This window comes from Pantherophis guttatus, chromosome 4 (genome assembly GCF_059756535.1).
Source record: "Pantherophis guttatus breed Tessera chromosome 4, ASM5975653v1, whole genome shotgun sequence".
Lineage (NCBI taxonomy): Eukaryota > Metazoa > Chordata > Lepidosauria > Squamata > Colubridae > Pantherophis > Pantherophis guttatus.
The window spans coordinates 59,715,075-59,740,055 of record NC_142066.1 but is presented as its reverse complement, the minus strand read 5'-3'; the positions used below and the strand labels follow the sequence as shown (position 1 = coordinate 59,740,055).

The 24,981-nt window shown below is 36.7% G+C and overlaps 1 protein-coding gene and 1 long non-coding RNA gene across 3 annotated transcripts in view; one reads left to right on the top strand and one right to left on the bottom strand.

Moving 5' to 3' along the window:
- KCNH6 (potassium voltage-gated channel subfamily H member 6) overlaps positions 1–23,936 on the top strand; it is a 111,192-nt gene extending 87,256 nt beyond the window's left edge. Inside the window, exons 8-14 of one of the 2 annotated variants that reach the window (XM_060691736.2) lie at positions 826–1,078; positions 4,024–4,217; positions 4,668–4,767; positions 5,643–5,909; positions 15,834–16,014; positions 19,068–19,257; positions 21,904–23,936. In XM_060691736.2, the coding sequence (XP_060547719.1) occupies positions 826–1,078; positions 4,024–4,217; positions 4,668–4,767; positions 5,643–5,909; positions 15,834–16,014; positions 19,068–19,257; positions 21,904–22,188 (1,470 nt within the window). In that variant the 3' untranslated portion in view covers positions 22,189–23,936. Of the gene's footprint in view, positions 1–825; positions 1,079–4,023; positions 4,218–4,667; positions 4,768–5,642; positions 5,910–6,926; positions 7,082–15,833; positions 16,015–19,067; positions 19,258–21,903 lie in introns of those variants that run through there. The other variant, XM_087892282.1, reaches the window with a different exon arrangement.
- Positions 1,563–4,225, bottom strand: LOC117664818 (uncharacterized). The gene is made up of 2 exons (XR_004591179.2): positions 4,069–4,225; positions 1,563–1,829 (listed from the first exon to the last, which is right to left on the bottom strand). It is a non-coding gene; the product is annotated as an uncharacterized LOC117664818 (long non-coding RNA).
- Positions 23,937–24,981: the final 1,045 nt, after the last annotated feature.

Genomic DNA, 24,981 nt, shown 5'->3' with positions numbered 1-24,981 from the left:
GGCTCAAGGTTGACTCAGCCTTCCATCCTTTTTAAGGTAGGTAAAATGAGGACCCAGTTTGTAGGGGCAATAAGCTGACTTTGTATAAATATACAAAAGTATGAAGGCTATTGCTTAACGCATTGTAAGCCGCCCTGAGTCTCCGGAGAAGGGCGGCATATAAATCAAATTAAAAAAAAAAAAGTCAAGTTTGAGCCAGTCAGGATCGAACTCCTGGCTGTGGGCAGTTTGTCTGCAATACTGCGTTCTAACCACTGCGCCACTATGGGACAATGAGGTGGCAATTATGGCAGTTATGATTCTAAGGTAGACCTTTTTCCTGATTGTGAGCAACAGGTTCCCAATCCATATTAATGTAGCTTTTTCTTCTCATAGCTGACTTCTGAGCAAAAACCTGTCAGAGCAGTCTTTAAATTAACTTACGATTGTTTTAGTTAGATTGTTGGAAAAAAGAGCAATGTTCAACTAACATTAAAATTGTTTTTTATCACTGGGTATGAGGTCTAGATAGATAGATAACTCCAAGATTGACATATGTTATTATCTGGAATGAAACAAGATGAAAATTGTTAACAGTTGAGCATTCCATCTTAGAAGTTTAGTTTCTGGAAGTGATGACTGAATCTGAAAATACTTTATCAACTCATGAAATGTCTGATACTTCTAGTTTTATTTTAGTTATAGATGGCCTTTTTCTAGTTTAATTCTCTCCATCGATATAACCAACACATCCTAAATATATTCCTCTACATAATATGGGGTTTGAGATACAGGAAGATTCACAGAATTCATTTGCTTATCTGTGCTTGTTTTTATTTCACTCAGGTGCTGAAAGGATTTCCTGATTGCCTACAGGCTGATATCAGCCTCCACCTCAATCGCACCCTTCTCCAAAATTGCAAGGCCTTCGGAGGAGCTAGCAAAGGCTGCTTACGTGCCTTGGCAATGAAGTTCAGGACAACACATGCCCCTCCTGGTGATACCCTGGTGCATTATGGAGATGTCCTTACCACTCTTTATTTTATCTCACGTGGCTCCATTGAGATCCTCAGGGAGGACATAGTGGTGGCCATTCTAGGTGAAAATTTTTCCAGGATGGGGAATAGTTTTAGAAAATGGGGGGAGGTGGATTCATTTCAACCCACTGGTTCCTTTGCAGCAAGTAGAGGTTGATCATTAGGCCATTGAGGAACTATCAAATTGTAAACTCTATCCCTCCATTTTTCCTTAAGAGAGAGGGCACTACAGTTCCAGCAACATAGTGAAGCTGAAAAAAGCAACTTCTTTATCCTATCTATATCTGGCAAGAACAGTACAATTTTTGGTGTATATGTATATGGATTCTCCTTCTTAACCTGTAGCCATCCATATACTCTCTCTCTCTCTCTCTGTGTGTGTGTGTGTGTGTGTGTATACGTAAACATAGATATATACATATGGATTATAGATATAGACATATAAATAAATCTTACATACATTCAAAATATAAAAGAAAAGAATCAATATATCGTGTATTCATTTGGCAAACAGCTAAGAAGAAATGGCAGCAATGTTCATTCTTATTTTGGTTTAATCATCTCTAATGACTAAGTATATCACTAAATAATTGTAAAAAACAATTTTTGCAAATTGCAAAAAACAAAGGGGCAGGATTGAAGACTGAGATTGATAGAAACATATATTAACTTTGATTGAGTTTAAATCTTCAAAGTCGAATGAATTGCACTCTAGGATATTGAAGAAACTAGCAGAGGTCCGGCTGCAGCATTAATAGTTATTGAGAAATCTTGAAGAAGTGTCAGTTGATGGAGAGCAAATTTTATCCTTACCTTCAAAAAGGGAGAAAAGGAAGATGGTGAAACCACAAACCAGACAATCTGACATGATTATCTGGAAGTTTCTAGAGCAGATAATACAGAGATTGATCTGTAAGAAACTGTAAACAATGTATCAGTAGTTCTCATTTTCTGACTGCCTTGTTTAGCAACAAGTTAAAGTTACTTGCTGCTAAAAATGACCAATCCTTACATTTATGACCTTTGCAGGTCTATAAAGCCATGGAAAACTGAAATAAGATCATAAACAGAGTTGTGATTGTTTCTCTTAATAACTAAATTGCTGGTCCAATTGTGGTAACTAAACAAGGTTAAAAGCAACAGGCTAAAATTTGGAGGACTATGAGCTCAAGTTCTACTTTAGGCATCAAGTTAGTACAGTTATCATAGGCCAGTTACTTAGCCCTTTCAAACAAAACACTTCAAAACACTATCAATAAAACTGCAGGGACTTTTTTCAGACAATCGCCATGACCTTGACTTGATCAAAAAAAGAGAAAGAGACCAATCATGATTGAATTTGTCAATAAAGTCTTTTCAGACTGACCTTATTGCAATTCATTTTTTGTTTGGTAACTTGCTTAATATATTCTGAATATGCTATAGCTATAATACTCTGATTTCAGCAAAAAGAGTCTGATAGTCATTTTAAGGAGAAAATTACAATTCAGGAAAGGAATGAAAATAAATAAGATGGGCTAAGATTATTATTTCAAGATGGCTAGATTGGGATAGAAAGTGCAAACAGCAACTTGCAGCCATTGTTCTGCAAGCAACATTTTTAAAAAGGTTATTTAAGGCAAGGGTGTCAAACTGGATTTCTTTGAGGGCCAGATCAGCATTGTAGTTCTCCTCCACGGGCCAGCAGCAGGGGCGGGGGGTCAGAGAGCAGGGGGAAAGAGGACAGACACATCCTGCAGCATTTTACCAGCCAAAATGGAGCATGGAGGACACATGCAGACCCCCCACACCTCGTTTTCGCTCTCCATGTCCTCCTGCAGCACTCTGCTGGCTGAAAATGGACCTCCTGAGGCCCCCACGTGGCCTGTTTTTGGGCCATTTTCACAGAGGCACTGCGGGATGGTCCTTTGATATTCCCAGGCCGGCCCCACAGGCCGGATTTAAGAACCCCACAAGCCAAATCTGGCTCACAGGCCTTGAGTTTGACACCCCTGATTTAAGGCAAGGAGAAGTCATTTAATACAAAAAAGTTTAGCCTTCCCATTAATAAAGGTTCTTTTTTGAAAGATAGGTGCCAATATAAAAATTACATATTTGTTTAATAAATAAATAACAACATTAAAAAAATTCTTTGGGATCAGTTTTTTCTTATTTACTATATAAAATGAAATGTTTTCATTTTATAAAGTTAAAACATTCTATCATTGTTTATTTGATCTGTAATTTAAAGTTTAATTATTAAAAGTGGTATATATATTTATTTCTTGCCAAACCCTAGTAAAATTATTTTTATTCAGAGTAGATCACATAAATTCATTTTATTATTTTAGGGGGAACACTACATTAAAAGTATCATTGAATTGTTGAATAAAATTCAAGGTGATTTTGCTAGATTAAAGGAATGGCCTAACAAGGCAGAATCAAATTTAACTGGTTCAAATGTAATGTTTTTCACTTAGAAAACAAAAATCGAATGCAATAATTGGAAGGGAATATGATAGTATTTTTCAAATCACAAGATGCAGAACTATGGATTTAAGATACAGAAGGGCAGATTCTTATATTGGGGTGGGGGCATCCCAGCAGTTTGACTGTGGAGCCATTCACCCATCACCGTGGTAGGCTACACAGACAATTGTCTTAAATTTGGATTTCTACACTGAGCAATGGAGTTGGAGACAACAATCTAAATAACTGTTTCCCTATCTTTAATAAGTAGGCTATGGGATACCTGAGAAACAAGTACTTTATATTTCTTATATTTATTTTTAAAAATACTAATGAATAGTTCTAATATGAATGGATTATAATCCTAATCTGAGTTGTAAGGTTAGGTGCAAATGAAAAGCAGTCACCATTTGTATTTGTACAATTTCCTATAATACTTCCACTGTAATGTGTCAGTAGATATCAAGGACCAGCCAAAGGAGTGACTGAACAATTGTTCTAATTCAAAATAACAACAGCAAAATTACTATACTTTAATAGGAGTTCATGTGTTGTTTAGGAAAGAATGACATTTTTGGAGAGCCTATCAGTCTCTATGCCAGACCTGGAAAATCCAATGCAGATGTGCGAGCCTTGACTTATTGTGACTTGCATAAGATTCACCGGGAAGATCTCCTGAAAGTCTTGGATATGTATCCATCCTTTTCAGATAACTTTTGGAGCAATTTGGAGATAACATTCAACTTGAGAGATGTGAGTATCTAATATGGGAAGATAGAAAAGATTAGAGAGAAACATTTTTAAAAGGTTAACCAAGGCGATATCCATATTAACTCTTTGTTCCTAAATTGACATGAAAAAGGAGTTGTATTAGAAGAATTAAGTATAGTTTGTCTTTTTTTGGCACAAAAGTAGGTCACATTCGATAAATAAGACCTTTAAATAAATAAGACCTTTCGATAAATGAATAATTTTTATGATGTTCTACATTGTAACTCAGCTCTTCAAAGCCCAAGCAATTTTATGCATTTATGCATAATGTTGGGAACAATTTACTTTTATGTTCTTTCTAAAACACGAATATCTAAATATTTCTGACCTATTTGACTACTATTAGGATAATTATAAGGAGTTTGGATTGTTTTAGCTGCTCAGAATTACTTTTTCCACCATATTTTACACTTTGCCCTGTTTTTCCTTCAGGCAGATAGTATTCCTCGTTCTTTCCTCAGTGAAGACTACACATGCAACTATCGCCAAACACGTCATCATAAACATTCCCCCTGCCAAGCTAATAAAATTGGTGAGTTAGCCTCTTGGGAATTGTACTAAATTCGGGCATTAAGATTAGGAGGAAAGTAGGAAGTCCGCTACTGCCACCTTGTGATTATTTCCAAAAGTGTCTTTTTCAATCTGGGCTTTCCAAATGTGCTGAATTGTACAGTTCCTATTATCTCTCAGCCAATGCAGTCCCTGGGCAAAGAAACTGTAGTACAATAACATCTGGAGAATCAGGCTTTGTACTGTAAGTTTATGAAGACAAATCTATCACTTCAGCCACTCACCCAGATTTATCACCTATAATTTATCAAGTGTAATTTGGAATGCAAAAATAACCATCTTACTAGTGCTCTGGACTAAAGAAGAAAAGTATTATGTTAGGCTTTGGCTTTGAATTCAGTTTTATGTGAATTATAACCTTCAGGACCTGTAAAACATGATTTATCTCATTTATTATCATCATATCTCATGCATTATTTGGAGGATATTTAATAAGGCATCTAAGACTACAAGAAAAAATAAAGGAATTATTCCATTTAATTGTTGACAAATACAATATATTAATATATTTGGACAACATATTTATTCCTATGCAGAAATATTGTATACATTCTTTGCTTATAGTTGGCTTAAAGATTCTAGAAAGACTATATTATTCCAGTTGTTAGTAAATTAACCTGCACAAAGTAAATGATTTTTGCTGCTCTATATATTGAATGTGAAACAATGGTCAACGTATTTTATATTTCTCACCACCATGCAGGATATTAAAATGCCCAGATGTTTTTATGGCCTAATTATGGCCATTGTATTTGTAGAAGTTTGAGAGATTCTATCAGTATTTAATAATTTCTCAGACTATGTGAGGCTTTTCTGCATTCTTTACACTTACTACAGATTCAGATAGCATGGATGCAGGCAACTCAGACTTGGAGCAATGTCATGGATACTCTGAATTTACACCAGTGCAGCATCCTGACATACACAGCACCACAACATCCTGCTCCCAAATGAGTGAAGAGGAAGCCAAGATGCCCAATCCCATCAAGGTTGATCCTTTCACAGATACTGAAAACAATGATTTTGCCCCAACTGTGGTTAACCTGGTCACTGATGGCACCAAAGCCAGTCAACTGGTAACTGAAGAAAATCTAGCCTACGCAGGTATGGGTAACTATTGCTCATGTAGGGTGTAGAAATGAAATAATATGTTTGACTTGAGGTTTATGATTAACTAATAGGTTCAAGAATTTTATTTTTATAACCATGTTAATTTTTGGAATAGAGAAGAATTTGTGTAGGACATAACACTGTTGCTTGCCTCATGAATATTAAATTCCACAAAATTTTAGGAAGCGGGTAGTTTGATTCCTGGAGAAGAATTAGTGTGACTAAAATTTCACTTATGCACCAAAAATCATAGACATTTTCACTTATTCTTGTGTACATATGTGTGGGGGGTAGGGAGAAAGAGACTCACTAAATAAGGAGGTTTCAAAGTTTTTCAGGGTGCAGAACCAATTTGCCTTTAAAAAGCAACAAATTCCAACACTCTTGATCAAAATGGGTGGTATATCTTAGTGCTTTTTTGGGGGGGGGACTCTGCAAGGGATTAAACCAGAGGTGGTATTCAGCAGGTTCTGACAGTTCTGGAGAACCGGTAGTGGAAATTTTGAGTAGTTCAGAGAACTGGTAAATACCACCTCTGACTGGCCCATCTCTACCTCCCGAGTCCCAGCTGATTGGGAGGAAATAGGGATTTTGCAGTAACCTTCCCCTGGAGTGGGGAAGGAATGGAGGTTTAACAGTAACCTTTCCCTGGAGTGGGGTAGGAATGGAGATTTTATAGTATCCTACCCCTGCCACACCACCAAGGCCACGCCCACCAAGCAAAGCCACACCCACCAAGCCACGGCCACAGAACTGATAGTAAAAAAAGTTGAATCCCACCATTGGATTAAACTCCTTTTCTTTAGTTCCTTGCTGTCAGATCTTTGAAGATAGGCTAAGACAGGAAGAGGATTTCAGGCTATCTACTAACATGTTTTAGGATGCAATAACAATTTTGAAAATCAACCAAAGTTTTTCTCTATCCCTACAACTAAACAGAATCAAGGTGGACTGATTTTGAATGCTTTCACCTTTCCTAGGACTGACTTGTCTTTTATTTTCTCTTAACAGCTATTGCAGACTTTTATCAAGGTTATCAACCTGCTTCCTCTACACCTGTGGAAAAAAAATTCCCCGTTCCTCCCTTGTAGAAAAGAAACTCCTGTTCCACACGGGACTATGTTTTTTAAAAAGCACACCTTCTACTCCAGGAATTAAGACTTAGCCTCTAGCAGAGAGGATTTTCCCTCCCCAAATTCCTCATTGAGAGGATTTTTTCCTTACACTTAATCCCATGGAATCTATTCAACTCTTATAGTTCTTTAAATCCAGTTTGAAAACCCCCACAATAGATGCACTTACGATTTCCAGACCTCCAGCAAAAGAAGGGAATGTCTCCTCATCCTCTGTCTGGCAAGCATAGCCTTTAAATCAAGCATTGTCTAGCTTTTCAATATCTAACAAGCTTTCTTTCCTGAGTAGCATTTTTCTGCAACGCCACATTTCTCTAATAACTACTAACTTACCCTAATAAGTGCTAATTTAATAAGTGTTAACAAGTTCAACTCTTTGACCTAAAATTAATCCTTTGTATTAGTGTAATTTATTGTAGGAACAGAATACTTTGTTGATTTTACCATATCAAACCATGAGCATCGCCATAGTAAAATACAACAAAATGAGGCAAGGTTAAGAAAGCGAAGTGTGATAAAATAGGCTATGGTGAGATAAAATAGACTAAAATATAGTAGGTAATATAGGCTAAAAATAAAAGAGTAAGATAAAATAACACGAAGTAAAATAGAATGCAAAGATAGATAATAAAATGAATCCTAAAGTTCAGAAACAGCGTGTGTTTAAGTGAATTTATCAGTTTCACATTTCAGATCCCCGATGTGTTCTATAATACATATTCTTTATTGGACAGCTCTGACTATAAATTTAACAGTTCTAGTGACTACATTTATATTTGTGCCCTGAAAAAAATAAGGTAATCTTTTGGGACCCATTTATGGTTCTGTTGAATAGTGTTTGTAAGATTTGAATCCTTGCTGAGGCACATAATTGATAACTGAATAGGAGGATATGCGCTAATGCCTTCTGTTTCTAATGTTCCACAAATACACATTCTCTCAAGATATGGCACTTGACTTCCCTATTTGATCATACAGTCTAGCAGCTTTTTTTTTTTTTATTGAAAAGGTTTTCAAATACAAATTTTTCCCCCTTTTCCCCCCCCCTCCCCCCCCTCCCTAACCCCCCCTCCCCACCCTTCCCCCCCTGTGACTTCTTCGTAACAAAAAAAAACCCTAATTCATAACAGATTACTTACTCCCTCCTCAAAATACTGACCTTTACTTACTAAAAGTATTATAAATCCCCCTTTATCCATACATTTCAGAAAAGAAGAAGAGAAAAAAAAACAAAAAAAAAACCAAACACATTATACTATAACTATTATAAAATAACTTCTAATTTAGCATAATAGTGTTTTATATCTATACATTATTGCAACAATTCAAAACCACCTTCCACTTTAAAACTATACGATAAGTCCTACTTTAATAACATTTCAAAGCGGGCTCCCCATAAAATCTAATTTAACATTTATTCCACTCTATCCATTTCCTCCACTCCCCTAAGTGTATCACTTAAAAATCCCTTTTCTTAAACTAATCAGTCTGTAGCTAGCTTATTCACCCACTATCTTACAAATTTACCATACACAACAATTCTTGATATCTTTAATTCACTGCCCACACTACTTAAAAATATATATATATATATATTCCATTATATCTAAATAAAAAAAGAAAAGACAATAACTTTAAATTTATAGTCCATATAATATCTTCTTGAAGTCTTTCCACTGGATTGTTAAAACCAACATCCATAATAGGGTAACATAGCTTGCTGATGCAACAGTTTATTCAAGATCTCCAATCATATCTGCCCCCATCAGTAGTAAACATCTTCTTATATATATAAAAGTAAAAACAACCACCCGAGTGACATTATAATTATATTCCATATAATAATAATTGTGGGTTTCATCAGGATTATTAATTTCCATCATCGTATTGGGTAACAACCCGATCTTCTGCATGTCCCAATGTGATTCTCTTGCCTTATAATTCAAGATAATTATAATATATTTATCAACACAAAAAGAAGTTTCAAAGTAGATAATTCAAAACCATCAATTTGAGGCTCTTTCCATGTCCCAAAATTACGGCAATGCAGAGATCTGCCACTATCCTCAGGATGATATTAACCAATATGTCGCCTCCTCTATGTTTTCACATAATCATTCATATTTTAAAATCACTGGCTTCACTGTTGCTTGGGTTAGAAATTTCTATTTTTGTACAACCTATTTCTTTTTTTGTTTTCTTTTTGTGGGTTTGACTTCCATCCTAATTTTTTGTGTCTCGCATTTCTTTTTTATCCCTTGTATATCCTCTAATTGGTTTCCATGCTTGTCCTTGCCTTGATAAGTCATCACATTAAAATCAGATGGCACTTCTCTCAAATTTGTAGATAATCCAGCTGGGGTATCCGATAAATCCAAAGGCAATTTATCTGGTACAGTCTCTGTCTTTAGTTCCAGCTCCTTCTACTTATCCTGTATTATATCTGAAGACGTTAAATTCATTTTCAACCTATTTTGATAAAATTCTTCCGCTCTTTCAACAGTATTTAACTGGTATCTTTCTCCTTGATATCTCAATATAATACCAACTGGGACGTCCCACCGGAATTGAATATTTCTCCTTTTTAACTCAGACACCAGAAAGCCAAATTTCTTCCTTTCCATTAATATCTTAGGTGGGAGTTCCTTGTAAATCCAAATCTTTCTTCCATACAATTGCAAATTAGAATTGAAGGAATTTTGCACAATTTTATTCCTAATTTCTTTATCTGAAAAATAGATTACCACATCTCTAGGCAATTGCCTTTGCTTGGCAGTCCAGGAGTTTATTCGATAAGCTCTGTCAATCCTACAAAACACTTCCTCAGGTTGAATCTTTAAAATCCCAGCTAGAAATTCAGAGGATATTTTCCTTAAGTCATCTCTGTTATTTTCCTGCAAACCTCTAAGTCTTATTGCATATTCTGTGAAATTGTATTGTATCTTTAGAACCTCTTTATCAATCCTCTGTTGCAGATTTTCTACATTACCAGACTTTTGGTCAGCATCCATTTTAAATTTTTCTTCTGAACTATAATCCTGAATATTTAACAAATCATTTTCAATTTTTTGAATTCTATTGTCCAATTTATCTTGAATTTCATCCATTTTTGACTCTAGTAAATTAGTATTTGTATCCAACCGAATCATGAATTCTGACATTTTTAAAATTTTTTGCTGCAAAAAGTCAAACTTGGATTTCACCAATTCCTTGGTTTCCTGCTTAAATTTTTCAAGTTGCTGATTCACAATCTCATCCCTTCTTTCAATCTCCTCTAAGAGAAATTCTATTATATTAAAATCAGGTTTCTGGGACTGAAGAGTTAAAACTTGTTCCTTTAAATTCTTAGTGGGGGAATCCCCCCCACCTATTTGCTTGTCTGACTTCACAAGCCTCAGTGCCATGTTTCCGCCTAAGCAGGCTTTGTTAGAAGAAAAAAAAAAAAAAAACAAGACAAAAGACTTCCAGCCAGCAACAAGGGAAAAAGAGAAAAACAAAAACAGGAGCGGAGTTTTATCTACAAATGTAGCCAGTGGTATTTATTCCGCTACATTGTAATAATAAAAAACGGAAGAACTTTCCCTCTCAAACTCTTCTCCAGCCGCGGCAGACGCCATTTTAAAAAGAAACTTTTTTCCTCTTTCTCTTCCTCTATTCTCTTAAGTAATTTTTAAAAGATAAGTAAAATACTTGCGCTTCAGTATTACAGGTCCAGCTCACATTTTCTTTGAGTAATCTGTCAAATTCGCAGGCTTGCTTTTGACGCCTGGCTCTGCATTAGCAGAGGTCTCCCAAAGCCCGGAGCAGCGGCTGGGGATATGGGGCATCTCATCCGCTCCATCCCAAAAGTAAAAGAAAAACTTTTGGGACTCTGCAGAGAGTTCTACCCACCCCTGCCGGCTCTATCTCCGTTTCCTCATGGGAACGGAGTTTTTTCGAGCCGCCGTTCCGTTGTGAAGGCGGCTCTAACAGGCAGTGGAAGCTGACGATCCCAAAGGAACGTCTGGCGGCGGCCAGCAGCAAACAGGAAGTCATACAGTTTCAAAGTTTTTCAGGGTGCAGAACCAATTTGCCTTTAAAAAGCAACAAATTCCAACACTCTTGATCAAAATGGGTGGTATATCTTAGTGCTTTTTTGGGGGGGGGACTCTGCAAGGGATTAAACCAGAGGTGGTATTCAGCAGGTTCTGACAGTTCTGGAGAACCGGTAGTGGAAATTTTGAGTAGTTCAGAGAACTGGTAAATACCACCTCTGACTGGCCCATCTCTACCTCCCGAGTCCCAGCTGATTGGGAGGAAATAGGGATTTTGCAGTAACCTTCCCCTGGAGTGGGGAAGGAATGGAGGTTTAACAGTAACCTTTCCCTGGAGTGGGGTAGGAATGGAGATTTTATAGTATCCTACCCCTGCCACACCACCAAGGCCACGCCCACCAAGCAAAGCCACACCCACCAAGCCACGGCCACAGAACTGATAGTAAAAAAAGTTGAATCCCACCATTGGATTAAACTCCTTTTCTTTAGTTCCTTGCTGTCAGATCTTTGAAGATAGGCTAAGACAGGAAGAGGATTTCAGGCTATCTACTAACATGTTTTAGGATGCAATAACAATTTTGAAAATCAACCAAAGTTTTTCTCTATCCCTACAACTAAACAGAATCAAGGTGGACTGATTTTGAATGCTTTCACCTTTCCTAGGACTGACTTGTCTTTTATTTTCTCTTAACAGCTATTGCAGACTTTTATCAAGGTTATCAACCTGCTTCCTCTACACCTGTGGAAAAAAAATTCCCCGTTCCTCCCTTGTAGAAAAGAAACTCCTGTTCCACACGGGACTATGTTTTTTAAAAAGCACACCTTCTACTCCAGGAATTAAGACTTAGCCTCTAGCAGAGAGGATTTTCCCTCCCCAAATTCCTCATTGAGAGGATTTTTTCCTTACACTTAATCCCATGGAATCTATTCAACTCTTATAGTTCTTTAAATCCAGTTTGAAAACCCCCACAATAGATGCACTTACGATTTCCAGACCTCCAGCAAAAGAAGGGAATGTCTCCTCATCCTCTGTCTGGCAAGCATAGCCTTTAAATCAAGCATTGTCTAGCTTTTCAATATCTAACAAGCTTTCTTTCCTGAGTAGCATTTTTCTGCAACGCCACATTTCTCTAATAACTACTAACTTACCCTAATAAGTGCTAATTTAATAAGTGTTAACAAGTTCAACTCTTTGACCTAAAATTAATCCTTTGTATTAGTGTAATTTATTGTAGGAACAGAATACTTTGTTGATTTTACCATATCAAACCATGAGCATCGCCATAGTAAAATACAACAAAATGAGGCAAGGTTAAGAAAGCGAAGTGTGATAAAATAGGCTATGGTGAGATAAAATAGACTAAAATATAGTAGGTAATATAGGCTAAAAATAAAAGAGTAAGATAAAATAACACGAAGTAAAATAGAATGCAAAGATAGATAATAAAATGAATCCTAAAGTTCAGAAACAGCGTGTGTTTAAGTGAATTTATCAGTTTCACATTTCAGATCCCCGATGTGTTCTATAATACATATTCTTTATTGGACAGCTCTGACTATAAATTTAACAGTTCTAGTGACTACATTTATATTTGTGCCCTGAAAAAAATAAGGTAATCTTTTGGGACCCATTTATGGTTCTGTTGAATAGTGTTTGTAAGATTTGAATCCTTGCTGAGGCACATAATTGATAACTGAATAGGAGGATATGCGCTAATGCCTTCTGTTTCTAATGTTCCACAAATACACATTCTCTCAAGATATGGCACTTGACTTCCCTATTTGATCATACAGTCTAGCAGCTTGAATCTTTCTCTGGTAAGAGCTATTTATGATTCTGAGTCAAATCCATTGTCAAGTATTTTTCTCTTTGGAAGGTTATTTTATTTTTGGCCAGCCATTTCAGCACCTTGATGTTTGCAAGTGGCTCAATATTAGTTTGGTTTAGCCAAAGACTTTATCCAAAACTCATTGTTTGAATATTGTCCTGGCCTGATGGCAGATTGAGGATAGGTATTGTGATGAGAGGCCACAGCGTGAGACAATTTGGAAAAACTGATTGATCCATGTGGTTGGTTGAAGTGTGCCCATCTGTTCTTTAAGGCACATTTGTGGTACTCCGTCAGCTTCCACTGAGAGGATCATAGATTAATAATTAAAAACTTTCATTACTGTTAGACTATAGATGAAGGGGTGCCTCTTTATGCTTGTACTGCTGCTACAGATGTATTCCTATCGGTCCCTAGAATAGTTCTTAAAAAGTGCACCTAATTGTTCAAGTAAGGGGGCGTTATATATGTTAACATTGATACAATTTTTGCTTTGTGGATCTTTAAAATACAAAGCATGTTCGAGCTTGTGGTTATCTTTGTAGAACTTCATTTGAAGTGGTTGGCTAAGATTATATCCACCCCTAAATCAGTGGTGAAATCCGGCCTGATCTATCCAGCTCGTGCTAACTGGTAGTACCAGCAGCAGGAGGCTCCGCCCACCCACCGGGATGTCATTACGTCCCGTTTTTGACCCTCTGCGCATGTGCAGAAGGCTCCCATGCTCCTGCGCACTCCCATTCCTGAACCGGTAGTGAAGGTAAGTGGATTTCACTGCTGCCCTAAATATGATAAATTTTATAGCTCCCCATCAGATTGCCAGTTGCATTTGGCCTGTCTTTCCCTCAAAACTACTACCTTTGATTTAATCTTATATAGAAGCATAACAGGCACTAAATTTCCTCATTAATCTTCTCAGGCCTACTTAGAAGAATCATGTCACCTGCATCCAACAGAAGGTTGATATATCTGTTAAAGTTCTTTGGCACGTGGACATTAATAGAATGGAGAAATCCCAAGATGTCATTAAAATAAAGATTGAATTGTATCTGGGCCAAGCTGCGTCCTTGTCTAACACCTTTGGAAGTGGGCCTTAAGTTGCTTAGTACCCTTCTATGCTACTGCCAGAAATTGATAAGACCTTAATCAATTATGTACTGAAAGTTTTTGTCTTGTCACTGTCTCTAGAATATTCATGCTGCTAAAACAAAAGTCTTTATGATGCTAGAAAAAGTACTTTTATATACATATATTTACATACATGTAGGCTAAGTCCATTTTTTGCAGTTTTTCACTGTAATTTTTGTTGCAAATGCCAAAAGTTAAACAATTAGTGTGTTCTCCTCTTCCCATCACCATTTCTCCTCCCTTTTCTTTCTTTTCAGGTATCAAGTAAACCTAAATGTACCACCAAAACAGGGTTGGCCAGTCCTTATATAGATTAAAATCAAGGAGATCAAAGACAAAAGATATGCCCATTGGTCTCACTCTCAAAATCACTTTTCCTTTTCTTTCAATAACATATATGTGTGCTTATCAAGATATCCAAAAAGAATACAGATCAAAGTACCAATATTGAACTTTTAAATACCTTCTCAAGAGGGACCCAGGATATTTTCATCTTCAGACACAGCTGGCAATGAGGAACAAACCCATTTTAGAAGCATTAAAGAAATTTGCAGCCCTTGAGATATGGCAAAAGCCATGACATTTTTTTTCATACTGCAGAAATGGGAGAAGACTAGCATAAAGATATTTTTTATTTCCTCCCTACAGCATACTGATACAAGTATTTATATATCTTTTTGTACAGTATATAATTTTTAAATCAACAGGACAATGCAAACTGAGGAGAGGGAATTGTAAGAGGGAATATTTAAAGAACAAGTGAGTGATTAAGACCAATCAAGGGTAGGACTAAATACAACAAATTATACTACTTAATGAGAAAGAGACACTTAACAAACATTTTAAGAATTATAAATAGGAATAATTTTAAACCAAGTATATTTGTGACCTGATACTTAGGTACTGCTGACATTCATCTGGCTGTAGTGCAAAAGTAGACATACTGAAAAGTGGTACCCACCGCACAAAACTACTGTAATAGAAAACAAGGAAACCTGACAGGTTTTGCCAAAAAAACAAACAAACTTAAACAGGCCTTCCACTGATCTTTTGTATCAACTCTTATTATTGTAATTCATTAGTCATTGTTAGTTTTAGTGTTTTATATTGTTAGTAAAAACTGGTTTAATTTTATATTAATAGTATAAACTGGTTTATACTAATTGGTTTGATTGGTTTTATCATGTTTCTATTTTTTCAGAAATAGATGTTTTATTTTATTAAACAGCTTTTTAAAATGAAAAATGATATAACGATGCCATAAATATATATTGAAACAAAATCATACCCTTTTAATTACTTGTTAATTTTTTAAATTTGTTTGCTGCCCATTTTGCTGCAAACTGACCCTTACAACATTAAAAGCAATAAAACCATAAAAATATGTGTATCTAATAGCTATAAAAATACAGCATAATTAAAAGGCAGGGTGGGAAGGAGCAGGATGCCTGGGGGTGGGATCTGCTATCCGTCTAGCATGATACTCTGCTGCTTGCTACTTAGAGCCCCAAACCAAATGGCAGAGGAGGTCTTCAGGCTCTATGGAAGGTCAGGAGGGTGGGAGCAGATCTCATCACAGAAGGCAAGAAGTTCTAAATATAGGAGCCACAAGAGAGAAACCTCTTCTTCTGGACCCCAGCAGCTGGAATCCCTTGATCAACAGGGTCTACAGCCTGCCTCCTCTGCTGGCCCAGATGAGGCGGGCCAATCCCATTGGGTTGAAATGGCTCCTCAGGTAACCTGGATCCATGCCATGCAATTTTATATAGATAACTTTTTTCTTTCAACTCCCAGCAACATCACTGGATGTTTCCAACCTGTTCACATTCTGGGAGAAAAAAAAGCCCAGTCTCTTATCGGAGCCTTTCCAGCACATCTCCTTGGTACATAGCCCATTGGGCACACCTCTAAACCCTGAGGATGGACCACGGCAGATTGAAGCAAAGCTGGAATGCCTGCAGGCACAGCTTAGCAGGTAAATTCAGACACTCAGTGATTTGAAAATAAGAATGTTCCAGTTCTAATAGCTTTGGAATTCAACAATGCATCCCAAATTCCTGAAAGTAATTGGGCATGAGAGATGATGCTGCCGAGTTCAGTGCTCTTCTCTCAAATTCAACAAATGTATGAAGCTGCGGGACAAATTCATCCATTGTCATTATTGATTTAAAAAATGCCGTGAATGTCTTATCATGGTATCTGGGGGTTGTGAAGGATTGGATGGGAACAACAGGTTTCAGTTAAACCCTGACAAGACTGAGTGAGTTTGAGGCCTGCTGATTCTAAGACGTTACAGGTAGTCCTCAACCTATGACTACAATTGTGACTGGAATCTTGGTTGTTAAGTGATGTGGTCAGTAAGTGAATCATCACATGACTGGACCCATTTTGCCATGGCTGTTAAGCAAATTATGTGTCAGGATTCCAAGTAACACCCCCAACAAAAGAAAGAGATGTCATATTGGCATCTCTGGGAAAACCTGAATCTGAAAGCTTCCAGGTTTTCCCCGCTTAAAAGAAAGTCCTGGGTGCAGGAGAAGCCCCTTCTCCTGCACCCACATGTCCATCACATGGTCTAATCAATGCACTGTCCCAACTGGAGATGCCGCCCAGTCACGCCACTCCAGGTGCAGGCAGATTGTCCTTGACTCTCAAAGAAAATAATGTTATTTATTTATTTATTTATTTATTTATTTATTTAATTAATTAATTAATTTATATACCGCCCTATTCCTAAGGGACTCAGGGCGGTGAACAGCGAACGATAAAAATACATGTAATACAAACGTTAATTAAAAAAAAACCAATTAAAATATACTAAACACTCTGGTCCTAGATAATTCAAGACATCCCAGTTTAAAATAAAATCAAAAAAGCAATATAAAGGGAAAGTTAGGCCAGGCCGGCCTGCTGAAACAGGAATGTTTTGAGGGCACGGCGGAAAGTGTGCAGATCCGGAATCTTCTGTATCTCTGGGGGGAGCTCGTTCCAGATGGTGGGTGCCCTCACAGAAAAGGCTCTCCCCCTGGGGGCCGCCAGTCGACACTGTTTGGCTGACGGCACCCTGAGAAGCCCCTCTCTATGGGAGCGTACTGGGCGGTGAGAGGCTATTGGTGGCAGAAGGCGGTCTCGTAAGTACCCCGGTCCTAAGCCATGGAACGCTCTAAAGGTGGTAACTAAGACCTTGAAGCGCACCCGGAAGACCACAGGGAGCCAGTGCAGCTCGCGCAGGAGGGGAGCCACATGGGAGCGCCATGCTGCTCCCATAACTACCCGCGCGGCCGCATTCTGGACCAGCTGGAGCCTCCGGGTGCTCCTCAAGGGGAGCCCCATGTAGAGAGCATTACAGTAGTCCAGGCGTGAAGTGACGAGGGCATGAGTGACCGTATTTAACGAGTCCCGATCCAGAAAGGGACGCAACTGGCGAATCAGGCGAACCTGATAAAAAGACCTCCCGACCACAGCCGTCAAGTGTTCTTCTAAAGACAGCCATGAGTCCAAGAGGACGCCTAAGTTGCGAACCCTCTCTGTGGGGGGCAATGACTCATCCCCAATAGCCAGTGATGGCACCAATTGACTATATCGGGACGTCGGAAACCACAGCCACTCGGTGTTGGATGGGTTGAGCCTGAGTCTGTTCCTCCCCATCCAGATCCGTACAGCCTCCAGGCACTGGGACATCACTTTAAGGGCATCACTGGGGTGGTCCGGGGTGGAGATGTATAGCTGAGTATCATCAGCATACTGATGATACTTCACCCCAAAACCACGGATGATCTCACCCAGCGACTTCACATAAATGTTGAACAGAAGGGGTGAGAGAACCGACCCTTGTGGCACCCCACAAACCAAGTGCCTTGAGGTCGACCTCTGCCTTCCAGCCAACACAGACTGCGACTGGTCGGAGAAATAGGAGGAGAACCACAGTATGGCAGTGCCTCCCACTCCCCACCCTATTATGGCTAGATATCTCCACAACTCCATGCAATCCTCCCCGCCCAGTTTCCCACAGCACTAAGTGTGGCAGCCCTGAAAATGCAAAGAAAAAGATGGCCTCCAGGGCTGACAGCATGTGGTTGTGAATCTGGCTTCCCCAATTGACTTTGCTTGTCAGAAGCTGGCTAGGAAGATCACATATCACAATTATGTGACCTCAAGACACTGCACCTGTCATTAATGTCAGCCAGTTGCCAAGCATCCAAATTGCAATCACATGACTGTCAGAGTGATGGTTATAATTTTGAGGACAGGCCATATGTCACTTTTCTCAAGGCTTTCATAATTTGAAATTGTCATTACACAAACAGTCATAAATTGAATACTATCTATACCATTTTTAGTGTTGGATGGGCTTCCACTACCCCAAATGAACCAGTGCAGCATCTGGAGGTCCTCCTGGAATTACAACTGCTGCTTAAAAATAAATAGCCAAATTTAGTGCCCTTATTTATTTATTTATTTATTTTTATTTATTTATTTATTTATTTATTTATTTTGTCGCATTTCTATGCCGCCCAACTCCCAAGGGACTCTAATAGCTTTTGGAAACTGAAAATAAAGCTCAGTTTTTAAAGGAAGAGTCTTGGTGTTGCACACGATAGGAGGAGAGCCATATTAACCTATGTATAGCAAACATTAGGAAATTCTGATAGCACTTTTTCCAACTAACACATTTTATTAAAAGGCATAAGTTTTGAAAACATAGGATAGGATAGGATAGGATAGGATAGGATAGGATAGGATAGGATAGGATAGGATAGGATAGGATAGACTAGACTAGACTAGACTAGACTAGACTAGAATAGAATAGAATAGAATAGAATAGAATAGAATAGAATAGAATAGAATAGAAACCTTTTAATCAGATTATTAGTTGGGAAAGGTGTTACCAGACTTCTGGTTTTTATTATTGTATAATTCACTGTTTGAAAACGTTCTATACTAACTCTAACTGCTCTTAAATCAATCTTCTGTACTGCCTCAGAAATCAAAATGCCTCAGGGGAAAATACTGTGTTCTCTCATATAGACTAGAATCCAGGATGTCTTCCGACATTAATCTCATTCTGCAGCTGCTACAGCGCCAGCTGTCTCAAGTGCCACCTGCATATAGTTCCATCTCGCCTTCCTCCCGTAATTTGTCTCTGTATAGCATGAACCTAAGGAACACAGAACCTGAGCCATCCCTGGGAGAAGAGGAACTGACTCCCCTGAAAGAGGTAAGATAAAGGCATTAAAAAACTGAAACATTCATTTCTTGGCTTTTTAAAATATGGGTGTTATTTTTATTTATTTTGAAACAATGCATAAAAACTAACAAAGCAAGAAAAAAGAAAATAGAAAAAAAGAATCATACAAAAAACAAAAGAAAAGTGCAAACAAAAAAAGGATACAGTTTTACAGTAAATTAAAAAATACATCGAACTCTTATTCTATAATTAACAAAGGTCTTACTATTATTTCTTTAATCCCATGTAATTCTAATAATCAAATCCCAAAACCATAATTACATTTCTGTTAGTTTCTTGCAGTGTCCAAAAGTAGCTTCATTAACATCTCATTGTGTCTTAAAATACAGCCAAATACTTCTTCATTCCATAGCTCATTCCATTTTGTATAAATTGGCCTGTAAACTTCAGCTCTCCTTATTAATCAGCAAAGATCCAGTAAAAATAGCAAAAATACCTAATAGCATGAATATATAGGTTTCTTTTCTATTTAGTCTATGGTCACCGCATCCCTCTCTTAACAATTAAACATTACAAAAAAAAAAAGTAAACACTTTTAAATATTACCAAAAAGAAAAGTTTTAGGTATCAAAAATTAATCCATTACCCCATGGCAATGGATAAAATTCTGGCTCCTGTTTTCTTCTAGTATCATTTCTTATTCTGTTAAAATTCTTACCTTGAAGTTCACTTGTAATTTCAGTCAGTCAGTCCAATAAATCTCTTACATTTCTGTTTGAAAGAGTAATCCACAATGTCTTTTTCAATTTTTTGAATAGTCATTCAACTCTATTTGTAAATCTAGTGAATCCATCTGTTGTCTCCAGAGATATTTGTTTGTCTTTAGTAATAATTTCTGATTAAAGTAAACAATTAAAAAATTCAAGCACTTCACAGGCCCCTAAATCAAACATTTTCTTTAAAATAGACATCTTGTTCTAGAAATGGATTTTGAAGGTTTTGTTTTATCGTTGATATATAAACAAGACAGTTGTCCCACAGAAGACATTCTTCCTATTCAATCTTTTAAAAAGAAAAGCTACAAGTCTTTTAATTTCTTTAATTCTCAACTTTTTATGAGGCAAGAAAAGTCAATAAACTTCTGAGCTGTTTCTAAATATTATAATTCCAAAAATTATAAATATCACCAAAGAGAAAAACTCATCTGTATCTCTTCTATCTTTAACTGAAAAAGAAATTCCAATCCAAAAAGTGTATTAGAAATGAGGTAGATTGGTTCTAATTTAGGCTACATCATAGCTCTGAACTTGCTGAAAGACCCCTCAACTCACCAGCCACGAGGGAAAATCTCCATTTCTATGGCTTGCTCATGAGAAACAAAAATCCAAACAAATGGGTTGATTTCTGGTTTCCTCTTTAAATCCAGAGAAATGAAAAAGCTGTCTCCCTACCAACAACCGGGGGCAAAACAAGCTGAAATGTGCTCTCTGGAGATAATTAAACTACCATTTTCCCCACTGGATACAAGAATCTGAATTATTCATTTTCAATGAAGCAGTTAAGAGCTTTATTGCTACAAAGTCATGTCAGATTGGGAAGGTAAAAAAATAAGCTAAAATAGTCTGCTCTGACTCAGGGTCAATTAACGAAAGGGGGGAAAAGGATGGGGAGAAGAAAGCTATATTCTGTAGGAAGAAACTATTCTGCCTCAAATATATTATACTTTTTCCCCCTTTGCTGTGTTTTATCACTTGTTTGTTCAATGCAGGGAACCATACTAAGTATATGTATAATACAGTCAATTTTCAGGGAGTTGTGCCCATATTGCAACCTTCTTTATATCAAAATAAAAGAGGATATCTGTATTGTAGTTTTGAAAATACGTTTAATTCTAAAGTAGCTAGGAACCAGCTCAGGCTTTTACATTTTGCCTATAATAATAGCCACAAAAGTTAAAGATTTCAGAATTGTTTAATTTTTAAAATAGTTTCATTAAATCCCTCCATCACAAGTTCACCATTTTTCAGTTTGAGTTTTCTTTAAATTGCATGTCCAAAAAGATATATGCATGTGTTTAGTTATATGCAAATAAATAATATGATATTTGTTCATCAAATCTTCACTTCAAATTCATAGTATGCAAATGGGGAAGTAAAAAATGTTAATCAAAATTGGACCATTTTGCCACCAAATTTCAGCTCACCATCTGAAGTTGCTCTGGTAGCGAGACTCATATTTATTTATTTATTAGAATTTTTCAAACAAAAATGAGAAGAAGAATAAAAGAATAAAAATACAATAACAGGGATGATAGGCACATTAGTGCACACCCCCTCTACTGACCACTTAAGAATATGTAAGGTACACGGAAGTCCATTTGTGACTGAAACTGTGAAAATTTGTAGCTGAAACAACTGAATCAGGTAGAGCATTCTAGACTTTGACAATTCTATTACAGAAATATTTTTACAGTCAAGTTTAGAATGATTTAGAACATGCAGCCCATAGACCAAGGGTAGCTCAACTCTCTTTAATTTTATTACCATAATGCTTCTCTAACTATATTTCTATAGTTATGATAGATTCTTAAACATTGAGTTTTCATGTTATTGTTGAGATTCTGTGTCACACAAATATATTACTGGAAGTATGATTTTATTTTTCTTTCCTCACTAGATTCCAAATTATTGTGAAATTGGGAAAAAAACAGTAAAATCTAGGAATTTGTTGCCAAGTGGTTTACCCCTGTCACTGGCTTTAAATGATACTGTAGCAATCAATTCCCAGCAAGAGCTTTATCCACAGTTCCTGTCAAAACAAGAACCTCACTGGAGGATACCTAATAACCAGAAACTTTTCCAAGGATCTCGTTTCCATTCTCTCCCTGAACACCTTGAGGCAACATCTGAGCATTTGGACATTCAGAGACATCTCTCTGACCCACTCCTTCCTATAGTTTAGGAATCCAAGTGCACAGAAAGCGAAGCGAAGAGGAGTTGAATTGAGAAATCGTTTAGTATAGGGTTTACTGCTTACACTTGGAGGACATTTCCAGCGTACTGTAACTATGTTCTGCTCTCTGAGAAAAGGGCAATTTAAAAGAGAATTGACTTCATTGATTCCTAACACAGAGAAATCAAATATCCCCCCTCCTCTCCCCCCTCTTCCAGGAACAATGACATAAACATGCTGATAGACTTCCTTGGTTGCATAGCTGTTGCACTTATACATCTGCAAATGCTCATTCTGTGCTTTTCTGCTCAAACAGAAAAGAACAGAACAAGATGTAAAATCAACCAATCAGCATGAAGGGTGCACACCTCTGCAAAACACAATTGGTATTTGGAAGATGTGTGTGTTGGCCTGTCTGTAGCCATCTGTAACCTACACTTACACATCATCCACACTTTAGGTGTGCTGTGACACTACGTGTAGTTGTGGGTAGCTCTAAATCAACTCGGATTTGGCATGCATTAACAGCAGATCCTATGAATGCTGAAAGTTTTACCTATCAGTATTTTAAATACCTAATAATAGTGAAAAGAGGAACATTTCTGTAAAATAATAAAGAAATAACAGTAAATGTGGCCTGGAGGGGAAATTGCTAAGAACTTCACAAAATTATCACTGGGTTAGAGGGTATCAGGAATGGATATTTCTTTTGTTAATAGTTACAATTAATATTTTAGGATTTTATTAATTATGTGTGACCCTAGGAAGGATGATATAATTTTTGCATATAATGATTTGTCCCCAAAATAAAGTGAGATTATAAATTCTATTTTTTTCTTGTAGGGATGTAAATATAAGGAAGACCATTCAATGAAAGTATAAAATATGCATTGTAGTCCTTTGTAGAATGGTGAACTGCACATCTGATTGACTCTGTTTTTGTTAACAGCCCTTCTTAGTCTCTCTTCTTAATTCTATGACACTCTCTCCTTCAATAAATTAAGATGTACACTTTGGTATGTAGTTCCAGTTCGATATGTATTTGTTAAAAAGGAGAGCCTTACCAAATTTAGTTAAACTAAACATCAAATAAGGCAGAGGATCACATTGACAGATGATGTAAATTTGTTGTACAGTAGTGTGGGATCTTAAGTATCCTGTAATAAACACTGTTGAGCATAGTCTCATAGAGAAATATTTTCCCACATTCTATCTAGTAATCTATAAAGTGGAAGTGACGTTTTTCTCCCAAGACTCAGAAAAGAGCCAGGAGCAATAGTTGAATTCCAGAAGTATCTTTCCCAGGTTTTTGCAAGTCAAGATTTATGTAGGTTTGCATTATGTTTTAGGAAATGTGAAGATTACTTTATGCATTTACAATGAACAGTTCCTTTTGGATTAAAACTACCCCAGACATTGCTTAAACCACTATGCAAAATATATGTATGAGTAACACATTTTGTACAAATTTGCCTGATATAAGCACAATTTTAGAATATCCTCTTAAGAAGAAAAGCAAATCAGATTACACTTTTTGTATGAGTGTCATCTTTCTTTTTGATGACATTATATGACAGCACTCCATAAAGAACTATTGTACCCAAATCCTCTTCCTCTCCACTAAATGCTGCAATGGTGTGAGGTCACGTTCCCAGAAAAATATATTAAATCCCCATCTTAAGTAGCAGGGGGAAAATATAAGCATTTGCCACCCCCAAGATGTTAATTACTTTGCTAATAAAGATTATTTTGACACCTACTGTGGCCTGATGACTACCTCTCTTTAAGATAGAACATGATGTGTACTTACTGAAAAGAATTGATTGAAGCAGGATAATGAAAGCAGAACATGCATGGTATATGCCTAACAGTTTGAAGCCACAAGACTTTTCTCTTACAGCCTGTACTTCTGGACAATTGGATAGCAGTTATTTAATCAATGAACAATCTATTCCCATGAATGTCCAAGATGACAATTATCCTGATTACTTTCTCAAAACAAAAAAAAAGTATTGGACAACAAACTAAATTCCTGGTTAGAGTTGTGTGTGATTGTTCTGAGAATGTTAAAGGTGACAACTGCTTATGGAAGACAATAGAGAATTCCAGAAAGTAATTTTTATAATGATTTCTCATGATTATGTGATTTGTTTACCTCTGCTAAAGGTGAAGAAAAGAAGAAAACTACAAAAACAAAAGAGAAAGATTTTCTTTCTGACCTTTTTCATGGGTGATATTTTTTGTTATTAATAATTAAATAAACATTAAATATTGCCATGCAAATGCATTCTCCCCAAAGAATGGAAACATAAACTCTCCAATATATTATCCCATACTGCAAATGGAGATTAACAATTAAGTCCTTACTATAACTAGTAGAAGGAAAGTTGATGTTGAAATTAGTGGACAAAAGACAAAGTACCGTAGCTCTTTTTAACAATAGAATTTCAAACTGCAGGGTGAGAGATGAATACTTAAACAATCCTATAATCTACTTTTCTTATTCTATGGAAATATAACTCTTTCAAAAAATATTGAAACTTCACAATAGAGAATTTCAGTCATTCAATTTCTTGAAATTATTTAGCATTATTATATTATCTGTAAACTGCCAGTATCTCAATTGTTTACATCCATAAGACAAAAGTTTATAGAATGTAATATTAAATAATAAATGAAATCAATGCTATACCTGCCAGCATAGCAGCAGATGTTAACCTCTAAAGTATTTCCAATTTAGAATTGATTTAATGCACTGCCTATATTATAGCAATATAGGAGTCAACAAGACTTCTGGGGCGA